The following is a 17,491-nucleotide window of genomic DNA, read 5'->3' as shown; positions in this document are numbered from 1 at the left end:
TGGACTAACTGGCTGGCATGAGTCCTGGGACCAACCTGTTTTCTCCTCCTAGTCCTAGGGTTCTGTGGGTGCAGGGGTTCTCAACTCAGGGCCTCCCACATGCAAAGCAAACATTTGACCCACTGAACCATCTCCTTAGCCCTATTTAATACATAAGTCATTTTTGTAGAGCCAAGGATCCCAGGGAACACAGAAAAAAAATCAGAAAAACTACAGCCACACAGCTCTCTTTGGTAGCAAGAAAAGGCTGACAGTCATGGCCGGTTTCTTTCTTGGTCAGTCCCTCTACTCAAGGTACAGAGGAGGCAGGTCCTGAGGACATGAGGGTTTCCAGACCACAGGAAACATTAGTCGACAAATGTCCCATTTCCCCCAGGCTGACCTCTCCAAAGCCGTTTGTCTCCTTTGGCGGATTTTTTAAGCATTGAAAATAGAGAAGAGGATTGTGCAGAGTTAGAATCTGTCCAAAAAAAATCCATGTCCTAGATATCTGGAATGTTGTAGATATTTTTGGAACTGAAACCAAAAGGGAAATGTCGAGGACAGCATCTGTGCAGAGAGGGTCTCGGTGAACCTGAAGAAACACGCTAAGCCTCCTGCGTGTGTGTTTAGGGAAGACAGTGCAGGCCGCCAGCTCCCAAGTGTTTCCTGGGACATCTTGCTCTAATTTGACAAAATAACATGCCACACATATTAAATGTATTGTTTTTGTAACCCTATGTCTGAAATTTTGGTTGACCGAGGTCAAAAACAATGTTTTGTCGTTAGTTACCTTGAGTGGAACATTTTTCTTAGCTCCAAAGTTCCATTTCATTCTGGTGACAGATTTGAAGGGTAAACACGGTTATGGGATGGGGGGGGGGGAGAGTGGATCAAGACTGCAACACAGCTCCTTCCCTGGGAGGGGACTTTCAGAGATGGGAGGTTGCGTCACTAGACATAATTGAACCTAAGAATCCATCAGTCCTTGTCAGAAGTCCAGACTAGGTGTGACCGCCGTTGGTAACGCCAGGCCCACGCTGGATGCTGGGTAATTCTGCCCGGTTTCTTTGGCTGTAGATGTTAACGAGTGTCTGGATCCAACAACCTGTATCAGTGGGAACTGTGTCAACACCCCGGGCAGCTACACATGCGACTGTCCGCCTGATTTTGAGCTGAACCCAACTCGAGTTGGCTGTGTCGGTAAGATCCTTAAAACTTTTCTGAGACACATCCTGTTTATTATTTTTGAGGTATAACTGAATGTTTCATTTCTGATGTTTTCCATTATATAGACATTTAAATATTTCTCAAGCACATTGAATACTTTGAGCTTTCTTTTCTGAAGGAAAATGACCAGTATACATCCTTGGGTACTTTTCCGCTTCTTAATAAAAGTAATTCTGATTTTTAAACACTTTCAGAAATGAGTTTGACTCTTTATCCCTCCAGTAAAAAGAATTTGCCTGACGTTTTTGTTTGTTTGTTTATGATAAACAGACACTCGGTCTGGAAACTGTTATCTGGATATCCGGCCCCGAGGAGACAACGGTGATACCGCCTGTAGCAATGAAATCGGAGTTGGTGTCTCCAAGGCTTCCTGCTGTTGTTCGCTGGGTAAAGCCTGGGGAACTCCGTGTGAGCTGTGTCCTGCTGTGAACACATGTAAGTGGACACCCTCCAGTCAGCTGTTACTCCACCTCAGAGCAGTTCTCTCTAGATCTATAAAGGAGACACAACTGAAAGAGGAACTCCTAGAGTCTCTGTTTACCACAGAAAAGGCAGGCCATTCCCATCAAGCCACATTCAGTACAAGACAGTCCAAAGACTCCGTCTTTGACTTGCCCTAAAAGCTTACATAAGGCATAGAGTGTCTCCTATCCTAGTAAGAAGAAATAGTTAGTGTAATGTTCCAGGGTTAAGTTTTCAGGTATATTTAAATGGAAGCTTCAGAATTTGATTTGAAGGATGTAAAGAATATACCTCCTTTAAAGGGGGCTTCTATTTTACACTTTGATTTACAATCAGGTATAGCCAGTCTAGCCAAAGTCAGTGCCTGCTGCTTCCAGGGCATATTGGAATAAATGTTGATTCATTTCTTAATGAACGGTCCTCAAATTTACTCCTCAGAATATTCACCAATTAAGTTGAGAATAGAAAGAAGAAGTAGACAGAGGCCTGCCCTCTAAGAATGTTCAGCCTATTAGGCAGAATGGTACCCGAATGGGAGAGCTCTAATTCAGCATCAGCCCCAACCACCAACAAAGAAGAGTAGGCACAATCACGGTAGACAGAAAACACGCACCAGGTTCAAGTTAGGAGTCTCCCAGTGGCGGCTGTGTGACCTTGGCCAGGTTAGCATCTTAGGTGTGAGTGCAATCACTCAGGCAGAACAGAAGGCAAAGCCTAGCAGGGACCACCTTTCCTTTCCTCTTCAGAGAGAGGGGGCTTAGTTCACGCTGAAAGTATGTGCTGACCACTTTGTGAACTTCCGAGCTTTGCTTTGAAAAGCAGAACAATGGCCTAAGTGAAAAAGAGAAGAAGAAGAAGAAGAAAATTAAAGGGGGAGGAGACCCAACGTCATCGATATTAAGAAGGAGAAACCCAGATCTGGATTTCAAAATATGGAATTCAGTTTTATAAATTAATAATGATTACCGAAAGATCACTAGCTCACTTAGAATGAGAATTTAAACATATATGAATCCATGTGGTTTTATAAAGCCAGGGCAAAGGCCAAGCTCAGGAAGACTGATAATTGTGAAAGAATGTGTCTAGGGTTCTTTAGAACAATGGTACAGCCTGGGTCCCTGTCATTCACATGCACGACACTGGAAGAAATGTTCTGTGTGGATCCTCATGGCTTGGTGGACTTAAAGATGCTGAGGGGGAAAAAAGCCTTATTTAAAAAAAATAATCTGGGTTTTAGCATCACATGTGCGGCACAGATGAGTGAGAAAAATATCTAGACATCAAGGAGGGCAGTGGGCTGAAGCTGTGAATGAAGACTCTCCCACGCTCCGTGTGGACAGAGGATTTAGAGATAGGTTATCATATGAGGGGGGCGGTGACACCCAGGAAGGAGTGCTAAATGTACCCAGAGCAGCGTGAGAGAAATGGGGAAGAACTCTTTTAATAGCAGCCATAAGATAGAGAATGAAATATCCTACAAGGACCTATGACCAGGAAAGTAACTGCAGGTTTCCGAGATGGGCACCGCAGGCTTGTGTTTGGGAAGCGATCCGCATACGCTAAGATGTTCACTTGCTTTATACATGGCTAAATAAGAGCCGAAGATTCTGGAAGTGTGGCATATTCTCTCAACTGTGTCAGCCTTTCTTCTAAAGATATCAGGAACTCACGTGGAACTTTCTGTTTCCATAGCTGAGTATAAAATTCTTTGCCCTGGAGGAGAAGGTTTTCGTCCAAACCCCATCACCGTTATATTGGAAGGTAAGTGTTTCTCCTTCATCTTAAGACACATGCCTTTTGGATGACCTGGGTTGATTCACGTCCTGAAGACATGCTTTGTTATCATTCTGATAGACATCGATGAGTGCCAGGAGCTTCCTGGGCTGTGCCAAGGTGGGAAGTGCATCAACACCTTCGGCAGCTTCCAGTGTCGCTGTCCAACTGGCTACTACCTGAATGAAGACACACGCGTGTGTGATGGTAAGGGAGCCCTTGTGGGTATGTTCTGTCAAATACTGAGGACCGACTAACACCCCAAACCAGGATACAGTTACCCAGAAATTGAGGGGTTCACAGTCTAGCTTCATAGGCCACACGTTCTTTAGAAAATCCATTTCCACTAGACTGGCAAGCTTCCTATCTCTGTAGTCAGGGTAGTTCTGGGCTCACCACCTGTACAGGTATGTTCAGATAAGCCTCTCTTAGAAGGCGGGCCTTTGTCTTTAAGATAAAACCAATGGCCTTATTCACCTTTTTAAAGATGAAGAATTCTAACCATTTTTCGATTTGAGAACAATGAGCCCAAGGACTGGGTGGCAGGAGGTGGGGAGGAAACTCATCTACATCCAGGATTCACAGGACCAATTCATTAGGTGAGAGACCTCTTGGGTAAGAACTATTTGAACATCATGGTGAATTAGCATTAGTGCTCAGACTTGCAGCTAACACATACTCCCGGGAGCCGCTATGTTTGTTATGGAGAGGCACCATGGGTCCCTCCTGCGTTGTTTACAGTGAAGATTTAGGAAGTCGGTCGCTGTTGGCTTCAGTCTAGATTATATCTGCGAACATAGGAAGTATGTTATTATCTTTCTGAAGTATTTGACAGCTATGATTTTGCCCCATTTCCATCTCTCTGTGCTTTGGTGGGAACATTAAGAACGGGTTCATTAAGTGCTCAAATCAGAAGGCATGAGTTCCTTTGTAAGCCTTCTTTGCTGAAAATTTGACATAGAGAAGGGAGGGACACCCATGGGCTGAGAACCTGCTGTGCACATCTGGATTCTAAGGCCTCTGGATGGAGGCTCTGCTCTTTGCCGTCAACATTCACACTAACATTAGGCGCCGGCCCGTTCCAGAGTGAGGCTCTCATAGTCACTTAACACCTTCTCTTTTGGGTCATAGATGTGAATGAATGTGAGACTCCCGGAATCTGCGGTCCAGGGACATGTTACAACACCGTTGGCAACTATACCTGCATCTGCCCTCCAGACTACATGCAAGTGAACGGGGGAAACAATTGCATGGGTGAGTCTGTGTATCTCGAGCCTGCGGGCCTGGCTCTTGTCTGCAAAGATCAGTTACATCTGGGGTTCAGCACTGCTCTGCCCCTCAGAGTGCTTCCCTCCTTTGAGCTGTTGTAGTTCAGCTCACCCCGACTCCCAACGTGCCCCTCGTAGACCGTAAGTTTGGCATTTTCAGCATGTGTGGGTGGTTGAGGGTTTTTCTTTAAAATGGGATGTTGGAAGATGCCAAACGGTTTAATAGCACTTCTTTTGTTTGACTTATAGGTGTGTCTTTATACAATTATATTTCGGCACTGACCTACAGCATTAAAACATCATGAGTCGGAAATAAGAGACGCACTGCCAAATGGCAGTGGAGGATTGTTATGGGGAGCGTGGGTGGAGGGCCATGTAAAGTTTGCTAAGGCTGAACTACATAATGACTTCATTCCGTGGCACAGAACACCAGAGAGCGCATTTCTCCAAGTGCCTTGCTTGTAGCAGCGTGGCTAGCCGAGAAGCTGTGTGTCCGATGGTTCTCTGCTCTTACACAGCTGGTTCGCCACATATACTTGCTTTGGTGGGGGAGGGTCGTGTTAAGCTCTGCTGTGTTGTGGAGAGCCTGTGGGATCACCAGCCATTCTGTTCTCCTTTCTTCTAGACATGAGAAGAAGCCTGTGCTACCGGAACTATTATGCCGACAACCAGACCTGTGACGGAGAACTCCTGTTCAACATGACCAAGAAGATGTGCTGTTGCTCCTACAACATTGGCAGAGCCTGGAATAAGCCCTGTGAACAGTGTCCCATCCCAAGCACAGGTGACATTTAGTTGTGTGGCTACCGTCGTTGATAAATGAGCCAGGAATTGCTAGAGAGAGTCAGTCTTCGTAAAGAGAGAGAAAGAGTACATTCTTTATTTCCAGAGGGATAACTTGACTTACAAGGGCGAGCGTTTACCTTTTAGTTGACTGTGACCATTTCCGCTGAAAACCAAATGATAGAGTAAATTTTCTAACTCATATCCAAATTTATAACCAGACCTGTAAATTCAACAGATCACAAAAATATAAACATTGCTAGCATTGTTTATGTTAAAACACTGGAAACATCAGGGAAACCAATATGACTAATAAATCAATGAGCTTAATTTTTATGTATCTAAAACTAGCCTTGGGCTGTGGAGAAGGCTCGGGGTATATCATCACTTGCCACACGAGTGTGAGGGCCTGAGTAGCAATGTTGAGGACCCACAGAAAAGTCAGACACAGCATCCGGGACGGAGGAAAAGGAAACCCGTTTCTCCCGCGTTCACAGCGTTCACAGCGAGGTCATTTTTCCTTAGTGTCTGTGCTACAGACGAGGTTCCATCTGCAGGATTTTCAGATGAAAATGTTTTCACAAATGTTTACATAGTTATTTCTCTCCCTGAATTTTTACTCAGCCCTGACCCCTGCCCTTTCTTTGTTTACCTCTTGCAGATGAGTTTGCTACCCTCTGTGGAAGCCAAAGGCCAGGCTTCGTCATTGACATTTACACTGGTCTGCCCGTGGGTGAGTTGAAGCGGGTGTGCTTGTGAGCATGGTGGGGTCCTCTGCTTCAGGCACTGTGTGAAAAGCGGGGGGCATACACACCATCATTTTCCTAGGTTCAGGCACTGTGTGAAAAGCGGGGGGCATACACACCATCATTTTCCTAGGTTCAGGCACTGTGTGAAAAGCGGGGGGCATACACACCATAATTTTCCTAGGTTCGCTTTTTCCCTTTCTTTTCTGAGAAGAAAAAGTTGTTAAATGATGCCTCAAGCAGTTTTGAGGTACCAAGTCCTCATTTGAAATATGATGTAGTGCCCTTTGCAGCGCCACCTAATGGACAGAAGCCTTCACTGCTCCTGGTTAAGGGGCCTGGAAATCACAGGTTTAGTGAATCCAACCCTCAGTGTCAAAGGGAGGAGAGAACCAGCTGACTTTGGATTTACCTTAATTCCCCAGTATTTCCTTCTAAGTTTACCTAAAGTTCTTTTATGAGGATTTGTTACACAAAGCTCCCCTGCTTACCAGTTTTGTCTCCCCTGGCCTCTCTTTAGGTCCCTAACTTGGAGAATGTAATGGGTATAAAAATCTTTTCAGAGTCAGGCATGATGGTGCACGCCTTTAATCGCAGCACTTGGGTGGCAGAGGCAGGTGGATCTCTGAGTTCAAGGCCAGCCTGATCTACAGAGTGAATTCTAGAACAGCCAGGGCTATGCAGAGAAACCTGTCTTGAGGGGAAAAAAATTTTTTTTCAGTAGTAGGGTCTCTTGTGGGAGCTGAAGCAGACTACCATGGGATAGTAGCTCTGACTAGATTTGGAAGCACGGTGGATTGAGAGGCCTTGCACAGAGGTTAGCCGGCATTGGCAGTGCCCTTGCAGTTTAGAGGCAAACACCACCAAAGTCTGCTGCATCCTTGGGGTCCCCTCAGGGGGTTTATGTCCATCCTCAGATGTCCCCTAAGCCTCTGCGACTGCATCTGGTAGCAGACACCATTGCTTGCTTTGTCTTGCCTTATTCCTAGTAAGTAAAAGCAAAATCCACACCAGCCTTTCCAGTGACCTTGTTTAAGAAAACAAGGACCTGGTCCAGCAATCAGCAGGCTTTCTTAGCGCTAAACCCATATGGCTCCACAGGCCACTCAGCATCCAAAGAAACTTCATGGTTTGGAAAGAAAAACTGCTAAATGACATTGGCATGGAACACCTGGCCTTAGCTACTCTGTTTTTCTCCTTCCCAAAACGTCTTTTAATCTGTCTAGAATCTGTGATTGGGAGGTAAGTGGCCTCTAATGGTAATGGGTCTCCATGGGCAGTCCAGGCATGTAACCCGGCAAGGCCTGGCTCCCACGGTTGGCAGTCAGCAAAGACTTGGAATGGCATTAGCGCCATCCTCCAGTAGATCTGGGAAGACTTCCAACCATCTTGTCCAAATTCCCTGCTTTCCAGTGGAAGAGACAGAGGCCCAGAAAAGGGAAGGGACTCACCCAGGGCCACCTAGCTAATTAGTAACAGAGCTGGGACCAGAACCCAGTCCTGACTCACAGTTTGCTTGGCCTCTAGCTCTGGGCAACTAGAAACATGGTACTTAGCAATGTACTTAGTGTTACCAAATTCTGCCATGACAAAATACTTAGAGGATTGTAAAGCCTTATTTTATTTGAGTTTATATTCTTGGAACTGTTGGCATATTGAGTCCTTTCCTGGGTAGCTAAAACTATATAGCATGTTTATTAATCTTGTCTTCAAATGTAAACTTCTCCAAGTGGAAATAAAATCCAGACAGAAAAAAGAAAACGCTTAATAATATCCTTTTGCTATTTTGTACCTAACAATGACTAGATTCAGTCTGTTTTTGCTATACTTGGTAATAACACATCATTCTATTTCGAACTAACAAATGTTGGGGTCCCTATTTCATGATTTAATCTATACTAAAAGAATGGGTTCTAAATTAGTCAAACTCTTGAAAAAGGACCTGGGACAGGTGGATTTCAGGGTGTGTCCTTTTGAGGTTTCTGCTGTTCTTATGAATGCCACATTAGGGCTGGAGAGATAGTTAAAGGGTTTAGAGCATTGACTGCTCTTCCAGAGGACCCCGGTTCAACTCCCAGCACACACCTGGCAGCTCACAACTGCCTGTAACTCCTACTCCGGAGATCTGAGACCTTCCCACAGACAAGCATATAGGCAAAATACTAATGCACATAAAATAAAAATAAACTCCACCTTAGCCTATGGCTGTCCCCTTACAACTCTGGCAAGCAAATACCCTGTGGGGCCTCCTGCTTATAATAAGAAAACCAAGTGCCTCTGTAGAGTAACAGATGCCCCAGGAACCAGAGACTGGTGAGTGTAGCCCCTTACTTTACAAGACTGCCCAACTGGCGTCATCTGTCAAACTCTGACAATAGAGGGGCCCTCCAGGAGAAGATGCAGAGGAGCCCAAACCTCTGGCTTAGTAAACACAGTCTCCCGTGACAGTTCTTCACAGCTGACCATGTCTTCAATCAGTCCCTCCTCATCAGGCGTACACGCTGCTCCATAGATTCAAACGTGGTCCCTGCCTTACAAGCTGGATGCTTTGCCACAAAACCTAACTCCAAAGACGAGAGTCCACACAGACACGTGTGTGTCTGTCTCCAGCTTTCACAGGGCCGTGGACCACACTGTTGCTCACAAGGCTTCTCTGTGTTTAGACATTGACGAGTGCCGAGAGATCCCGGGGGTCTGTGAAAACGGAGTGTGCATCAACATGGTTGGCAGCTTCCGGTGCGAGTGTCCCGTGGGGTTCTTCTATAACGACAAGCTGCTCGTTTGTGAAGGTAAGTGTGACTCTCCCGCAGCTACACACAGCGCAGCTGACAAGCTGCCGAGCAACACCTTTGCAAATTCTACCACACTGGACTCAACTCAAGAGCTAGAATAGAAAAATGCATTATAGGAAATTCTCCCAGGCGTGACAAAAATACCATTTTAAAAATTAATGATAAGAAAAGCACATGGTAGAGACCAACATGGGGGAAAAATAATTTTTTTAAAAATTAACTCCTAAGGGGAAAACTAGGATGTTCATTCTAGAACATCATCCCCCAACACTGGATATATTCATTTCCCAACTAATAAGAAAAGACTTGGAACTCCTGGGTGTGTCACATAGGTTGCTTTTGTTTCATTTTCTTCAAAGCAAACACAAGAGGACAGTCATCTTTAGCTAAATGTCAAAGTCAGTGTTCTCTTTGAAACAGACATCTGTTTACCCAAAATAAAAAACAATGGTTTAAAAAAAATGCTCCAAACGCATAAGAGCATCCTAAATGGCGAGAAGAAGAAATTTGGTTTCATATGGAGAATGTTGGCAAGCATGAGACGGACTTCGGGTTGCCTCCTGTGGCCATGTGCACAGACGGACACTCCAAGGCTTCCTTCTAACGCATCATACATCGTCTCTCCTGCAGGGATGATGGCATTCCTGTACATTTTAGTGGAGGAGACATTGCTGCTTATTAAAAATATGGCGTTCTCTAGGATAGCTGGAATCGTTTCTACTTAATGTTTGAGCAGCAGGCCTCTAGCCAAATTTTTTACGTTATAGAAAGGTTGGGTTATTACCCCCTGGAGCGTGTGTGACGGTGCTCAGTGTGTAATGGAGTCAATATTTGTCATTAACAAACCTTTTCCTCTAAATCAAGGACGGTTGACAGTCCACATATAGCTACATTCCATTAGTGACCACATGCTTGCTAGGCTCTCTGGCCAGCTCTCAACCACTGTGGCCAACTGGGCACGCATCACTTACCCTGTTTGTTGTGTGGGTTGTGGGCAGGGGTGATAGCCAGGCTGAGCCCTTTTCAGGAGATAGCCAGTTCAGAGCATGGCCCCAGCTTTGGGGTTTCCTGAAACCGTCAAGAACTGGGTTCCTGTAGAGGAAGCCCAGTGTAGGAAGAACAGGAAGCAGCAGATCTTATTGTCCTAGAGGTGACTTTCCTCTTCGTGGTTGTTCTCTTTCCCTTCTGGTACACGCCTAAGGATACCTGCCACTTTTTCCTTGTATTTTCTCTTACCTCCACTTGAGGCCCCTTGAATAATTACCCAAATACCCTTTTGCCACTAATATTTGCCAAAAGTGCTGCCCCTGGCCAGGACACATAGGCAAGGCCACCCATGAGTAAAGAGTCCACCCAGACCTTGCAGCATATGTGGATTGCAAGTCTGCAGCTGGGTCAGGGCAAGGTCCTCTGCTGCCAGGGAAAAGCATGCTTCACCCACCGGTTCTGATTAAGAAGGGGTCAAGAAACAGTCAGATTCAGAGAACATTAAGAAGATTAAGTATTTTGATTTTTGGTTTCCATTTTGCAAATTATTCATCTTCAAGGTGAGTGTTTAAATGCACCCAGCTGCTCCCCACCAAATTCTTAGCTTTTAAAATAAATCGGAAAATGAAGGTTGATTTCACACATGTCTCAGCCTTCCCGAAACTGGAATGGATTCCAGGAATGTTTGGGGGGACTTCCATATTTATACTTTCCAGATATACAAGGAAGTGCAGGAGCAGATGTTAGGCGCGGGTCACGGAAGTGCCTGCCTGCCATCCCACTTGGCTTCTATGGCGAGGTTGATTCTGTTTCTTTACAATTTACAGTCAGGGCAGAACTCACGGGCAAAGCAGTGCTGTGCCCGTCATAACGCCGGCACATTGCTGCTCACAGGCCCATTGCACGAAGAGGTACAGCCCACCCCACCTCAGTCAGACACTCCCACGCCTGCAGGCTCCACCCACGGTGGTCAGGTTTTCCCACCAGAGAAGCACAGACCTGAGAGACATTCTGTTGTGGTTTTTCCTGGGAGTGGGGGAGCGGGGGTTCTGGACAAACGTCTGTTTACTCTAAGTAGGTCACTGACAGCAGATCAAAGACATGAACCAGTAAGTTTACTGAGTTACGTCCAGGAGTGTAGGTGAGGGACTCCATATAGGAGCATGGATGGCCACAGAGCTACATCACTGAAAAGCCTACCCTCCCCCAACACGGGGATAGTTCATGATAGCTGATGCCCCAATGACTCGCAGGGAGCTTGGTGACCCTTAGCCGGAGTGTCCTCTCCCCAGAGTCTCCTCTCCAGGACACTGTTTCTGCCATTCTTCCTTGGGACTTACTGAGCCTTCAAAGCTCTGTTCCCTTCCTGAACCTTTTATGTTGCATCTCCTAGGGAACAGGATCCGCCACTGCTATTGTGCTTCTAGGCAATTGAGACAAATCTATAGAGACGTGTATATCCGCTACGACTTTATACTGATGCTTTATCCACTGTGATTTACCATAGTTTCTCTGCCCTAAAGCTTCTCTGGGTTTTACCAAGCTGTCCACCCCTCTGCCCCAATCTAAGCCCTGGAAACCCCTAAGCTCTTTTCTAGTCCCATTGTTTTGCCTTTTCCAGAAATTTAGATAGTTGAAATCAGAACAGTATTTGGCCTTTTCACGTGGCTTCTTTTGCTTATTAATCCCACATCAGTGTCTCCCATGTCTTCTTGTAGCTAGCCAGCTCAGTAGACTATTGACTGATATTTTAAAATCTTAATATATCACAGTGTGTTTATGATGCATTCACCTACCGAAGGGTATCTTGGTAGCTTTCACGTTTTTGCCATTATGAATGAACCTGCTATAAATACCTCTTGCTACCATTTCAAAAGATAGAGCCCAAATAAGAAGATCTATAATACTGACAACGCCAGGCTCTGCTCTCCCTGAATTAAGTTCTCTGCTGCTTGCAGATATCGATGAGTGTCAGAACGGCCCCGTGTGTCAGCGCAACGCCGAATGCATCAACACTGCAGGCAGCTATCGCTGCGACTGCAAGCCGGGCTACCGCCTCACCTCCACCGGGCAATGCAACGGTAAGTAACACCCCCTCAAGCCCGTCGCCGTGGCAATTCTGATGCCTGCATATCTTCAGTGATTATCAGGCTAAGGAATAAAAGTAAAGATTTAGGTTGATAAACTCAAAGTAACTAAAGAGAGAAAAAAAACAGGAAGATTGTTGGAATATCTAAACACTTAGCTTTTTACCTTCTTTATGGAGGAGATATTTGCAAAGCAAAACAGAGGCCATTTACAGAAATGATTGCCTATATCCCTACCCCACCCAGAAATATCCACCCCACACACACATAAAATCAGCATTTATTATTACTATTATTATTATTATTTACTTCTACATAATCTCTCTTAGACAGGTTTTTACCACCTCCTTTATGTATGTAGGAAGACTGCACTCCCTTGAGTTGAAGCAGACCTTTCTGCACAAACATTTAACTCTCTTTCTGCATAAACAGATTCAACTCTCTCTCTCTCTCTCTCTCTCTCTCTCTCTCTCTCTCTCTCTCTCTCACACACACACACACACACACACACACACAGCACTGTCACCACACACTTGTCTTCCCAAACATCTTGCTTCCCAAACACAGATCGCTCCCTGAAGGCAGCACCTCCACAGGACCCACAGTCAGCAGAAGTTAGGAATGTGGGCTGTCCACCTCTGTCGTGTGGGGTGCGGTGGAAGTAAGCAGGAAGTGTGCTGTCAGCTTCCACAGGTGGTGAATCTAGTCACCATTTGATGACACCCATAGCTAAGGGCACGAAAATGAAGACCCTGGTGTCTCAGCCCAGAGGCAAACTAAGACCTCAGACCGTCTTCATGTAAGCCAATGGTTACAATCGTTGCAGTCAAGGTCAGGAAGAGTATGTCCCTCTGCTCGGGGCTCCCTTCCAAAAGAGTTTCCTGGGTTTTGTGCTTTTGTGAATGAAACGACTCGGGAGGGCCGTGGTCAGGTTTTCCTTGGCTCTCCTGGCCCGCGGTGATTAGGGGGTAGGAAGTGTGCTGCTCTCTGAAGGGAATTTCCCATTGTTCAGTGAGACCTGGGTGGGAAGAGGGTGTAAGAGCAGAACAAAAAAGTCACTTTGCGAACCAAGAATTGCTTTGTTGGGTTTAAAGGAGCTTGTGCAAGTATTGAGCAGTCCACCAGTGGAGCTGAGATTATCCATAAAGACACAGAACAGGAAAAATGCGGCTCTCGCTGATACCAAGCACAATACCCCAGCGACCTTTGGCACTGGCTCTACTTCCCTGCATTTTACTTTTAATTTATATTCCTTTGGAGCTGGGCGAAATAAGTCCAGTTAAAATAAAGAGTGGCTGGTCATGCCAAGTGTGCCGTCTTAGACTATTTTCTCTGGCCCTTAAGCTGGGCTATTTATAGAGCAGCAAAAGTCAACCAGCTACAGCCTCCTCTGGCTTAAACTCTTTATCTTTTCGTATTGAATGTTGACATAAACCGCACCTGGTACCGTCAGGGTAAACCTAGGTGAGCGGTTTGCGTAGCCCACAGTTCAACTGCCCTCAGCTATGGAAGCTCTTGCGTTTTGTAACTATTCAGCTTGAAGGGCTGAAGCTTTTATTCTAGAAGCATCTTCGGTCCCACCTCACTTTTATTGTTTATTTTTGAGACAGGATCTTACCCCTTCGCTCAGGCTGTCCTCACAGTTCCTCCTGTCTCAGCTCCTGCGTGCCGAGATTACAGTTGCTGGCCGCCAGGCCAGGCCACCATTCTACTTTAAAATATTTTTTAAGCACTGTCTTATTCTGGTAGTTTCCAGGCATACTGCAAAGCATTCTTTCTGCCTCTATTTAAAATGGGAATGTCATCCTGTGAGATTTGAATTTGAATTCATAGGCACATTGTCTCAAATTCCAAATCACACTGGTTCTAGGTATGATTTGAGGGGGAGCTGAGCTCTCAGATGGCCATTCTGACCTTAGTAACCAACCCTACCCCTGTGGAAATGCCTCTCCTAGCTACATCCCCCAGCCTCTTTCTTCTGATCCTGCCCTACTCCAAAGTTTGGCCAAACCTCTCAAAGCTCAGACATAATCTCCTGGGAGTTAAAAATCTGGTCCTCACAGAGTCGTCGTTTTCCGGACCCAGAGAAATGAGCTCTCCACTGTTGGACTCTCTAAAGTGGTAAATTTTGCTTTGTCATCAGGACCTCCAAGTACTCCATGTTTTATTTTTTTTAAAAAAAAAAGTCATAAAATGGGATAAAGGAGAGATCTAAGACACATATCTGGTCCTTACATACTCCTAGATCCAGCAACGCCTGATGGTGACCGGCCTTCCTCAAGGGCGGCTTTCTTTTCTGACCATGAAAGTGAAAATCCCCTTTCTTTGCCCATCCATTCTTCATTTGAAATATTCCCTCAAATGAGAATCGTGAGATTTGTTAACTGTTTTCTCTGTGGACTAGCCCTAGTTTCTGAGCTCTGTGATCCCAGTTCCTCCCGCGTATGAGACTCAAGCAGCGTCTTGATAGAATCTGCTTGGAGCTGGTTACTAGAAAGATCTCTGCCAGGGCCAGGCCTTGTCACTCTCATGTGGCTGTGAATGGTGGCTCTGTAGACCCAGAAGAGAAGCAGCCTGGATCTGCAGCTCAAAACAGGATGTGGTGGAATGAAAGCTGTAGGCGGAAGACAAAGTGAGAAGGCTGTGAGCGTCTATTCAATTATGCCATTGTCCCATTTCAGAAACACCGCCATGTGTTTGACATTGCTGGACATTTTCAAAGGAAGCCCCAAAGTATCCGTGATCTTACTTTAGCACCAACACCTAGGGCTATTCATTCCATAGTCTGAGATGCTGTTTGGGCACCTTATAAAACAGTTTACCCCATCCGAAGTTTTCTTTTTTTTCCTCTTTCAAAATACTTTTGGTGGCAGGAGCTGTTTCATTGCTTCACTTGGTATTAAAGTATGATCTAACTCATGTCAACACGAAAATAAATAGAATGCTAGTGTCTGTTTCATACGTCCGTTTTGAGTTAGGATGCTGTTTGGCCATTTAATGCCCTAAATCTCCGTGTAAGAAAGCATGCAGATGGACATAACGTCTACCCACGGTGCCTTTGGTTTACAGATCGCAACGAGTGTCAAGAAATCCCCAACATATGCAGCCACGGGCAGTGCATCGACACAGTGGGAAGCTTCTATTGCCTTTGTCACACTGGCTTCAAGACAAATGCAGATCAAACCATGTGCTTGGGTAAGTGTGCGTCCACCGCCCGTGCTTTCCTCCGGATCTTAGTGAAGAACTCATTGCATCTGCGTGTGTGCAAGAGTTAATAATACTAAATTGTGTGCTAATTAGTTCACTGTTTACAAAATAAAAGTAGGGGTGGATACACAGTGACACACCACTTAGTCTTCGGCAGTCTGAACACAGTCACTTTCTTCCTTGCTGTCCGTTAAAATGCCAGCGTGTAGAAACCCTTTCCTCGCCATTTGGGATGTAGCTTATGGCCTCGTGCATCCTAGGAGAGCCCTTCCACCACTGAGTCACATTTCTAGCCACGGGGGAAAAAAGTGCTTAACTAACAGATAAGTTAAGAAATGTATTTAAAAGACAACTTAATTTGTACTAATGGGAATAGAGTGTGACTTTGGGTGGTATTGATGGGAGCTCACTCAGCAGACCAGACTCGAGCTTTGAATGAAGGGACATTTTTTTGTGAGAGAGGACTCTACCTCATACCAAATCTTCAAAGGTAAATTGAAAATTGTTACAGGGAAGGGGGGGGTGCAAAAAGCAAAGGATCGTTTTCCTATGGGAAAAAGAGGAAGGCAAGGGTTTCAAGTCCTCCCTTTCGGTACTGTCAGTGGGCTCTACAAACATGTAGCCAGCATAGCCTCACTTTCCTACCCTCTTCTTCTAATTCAAGGCCTTTAAGGGTCTTTAAGCCCATGAATCAAACTTATACTGGAAGAACAGCCTACAGAGCCCTGGGTAAACCACTTGCCTTCGGCTATAACTAGGTCCATCCATGAATGATGTTTCATCTTCTAGATAATCGGCCTCTGTTTCTGTCTCCTCTCTCTCTCTCTTCTCTACCCTTCCTCCTCTCCCTCCTCCTCCTTCTCCTCTTCCTCCTCTTCCTCTTCTTCCTTCTTCTCTTTCTCCTCCTCCTCTTTCTTCTTCTCTCTCTTTCTCCACTCGAACTTTCTGAAGCCTGCCAACAAAGAATGTATCTTAACAAAGAACTTAACAAGCTTGGCTGTGGATGAACACAACAGATTTGCTGTGCCTTCCCAATTCCCAGGTGGCTGGCGCAGTGACTCACTTATTTGGATGTGATGCTTAGTCCATATTCAAGGCTCTGGGGAGCTAGCAATAACTTCTCCATCAGAATCACAAACAATTCCTTTCTTCTACTTCCCCCTCAGTATAGTATGTAGGAAAGATGCTAGCTGCCATAGTGAATGCAGAAATACTCCAGTTGCCAGGGTAAGCTTCACAACGCACCAGAGGAAAAAATCATAGACCAATAAAAAAGACAGACGATGCCGGAGCTTCTAACTGAGTCGGATTGAGTACCATTCTGAGGGTTGCTAAGTTTCTAACTGAGTCGGATTGAGTACCATCTCCTCCCTTAGCTGAGTTCAGAGGGATTGCTAAGTTATCACCGATGGGAAAAGGAGACGTGTTCAAAGTGTCAGGGTAGCCGAGAGTGGAGTTCTGTTGCTGACTGCAGGGTGAAGCCTGATGAGTCACTTTGGGGTAACTTGGAGAACGAACCCTGAAAGCCGAAGTATGCCAGAGGTGTCCACGAGTGAAGGTCCAGATGCACGCAGAAGTTTTTCCGTTTTCAAGTGGAAATATTTGAGCAAAGTGGCCAAGGGTGGAGAATTTGAGAAGCAAATAGAATAAAATTCCTGTCCAGTTCTCATGTCCTCATCTTGCCTCCTCCCATGTGCCATGAGGAAACACTGGACTTCCAAGGTGTAGGCCTTCACCTCAGCTTCTCCAGGGCACTGATGCCATCAGCCAGAACATTCCAGCCTCTCGGGGGAGCTGCTGTGCAGCCCCAACTGCTCTTCAGCTTCTGGGACAACACAGTTTCTCTCTCTGTTAGTCATAGCGCCCTCTCTCTCTCTGGCCTTTCTTCTTCCTAGACATAAACGAGTGTGAGAGAGACGCCTGTGGGAATGGGACTTGCAGAAATACAATCGGCTCCTTCAACTGCCGCTGCAATCATGGCTTCATCCTTTCTCACAACAACGACTGTATAGGTGAGTATGCTGGCGAGTGTCACCAAGTTATACAGCTGCCTTGTCCAGGACAGGGTGCAGGCTGTTCTTTAATGTACCCACACTTCTACCTGACAGTTGGTCACATGACTGTCAAATACAATGTGCTAATCAAACGTCATATTTAGTAACTATTGCCTTGATTAA

General features: G+C 45.6%; 1 protein-coding gene across 1 annotated transcript in view; it reads left to right on the top strand.

The window, feature by feature from the left end:
- Fbn1 (fibrillin 1) overlaps nucleotides 1–17,491 on the top strand; it is a 210,668-nt gene that overhangs the window by 158,114 nt on the left and 35,063 nt on the right. The window contains exons 37-47 of the mRNA XM_075962017.1: nucleotides 1,060–1,182; nucleotides 1,480–1,644; nucleotides 3,364–3,432; nucleotides 3,526–3,651; nucleotides 4,576–4,698; nucleotides 5,338–5,496; nucleotides 6,157–6,228; nucleotides 8,905–9,030; nucleotides 11,979–12,101; nucleotides 15,177–15,302; nucleotides 17,210–17,326. Of these exons, the coding sequence (XP_075818132.1) occupies nucleotides 1,060–1,182; nucleotides 1,480–1,644; nucleotides 3,364–3,432; nucleotides 3,526–3,651; nucleotides 4,576–4,698; nucleotides 5,338–5,496; nucleotides 6,157–6,228; nucleotides 8,905–9,030; nucleotides 11,979–12,101; nucleotides 15,177–15,302; nucleotides 17,210–17,326 (1,329 nt within the window). The remainder of the gene's footprint in view (nucleotides 1–1,059; nucleotides 1,183–1,479; nucleotides 1,645–3,363; nucleotides 3,433–3,525; nucleotides 3,652–4,575; nucleotides 4,699–5,337; nucleotides 5,497–6,156; nucleotides 6,229–8,904; nucleotides 9,031–11,978; nucleotides 12,102–15,176; nucleotides 15,303–17,209; nucleotides 17,327–17,491) is intronic.

The sequence above is a fragment of the Microtus pennsylvanicus genome, chromosome 2, assembly GCF_037038515.1.
Source record: "Microtus pennsylvanicus isolate mMicPen1 chromosome 2, mMicPen1.hap1, whole genome shotgun sequence".
Taxonomy (NCBI): Eukaryota; Metazoa; Chordata; class Mammalia; order Rodentia; family Cricetidae; genus Microtus; species Microtus pennsylvanicus.
This window is presented reverse-complemented; position numbering and strand designations above follow the sequence as displayed.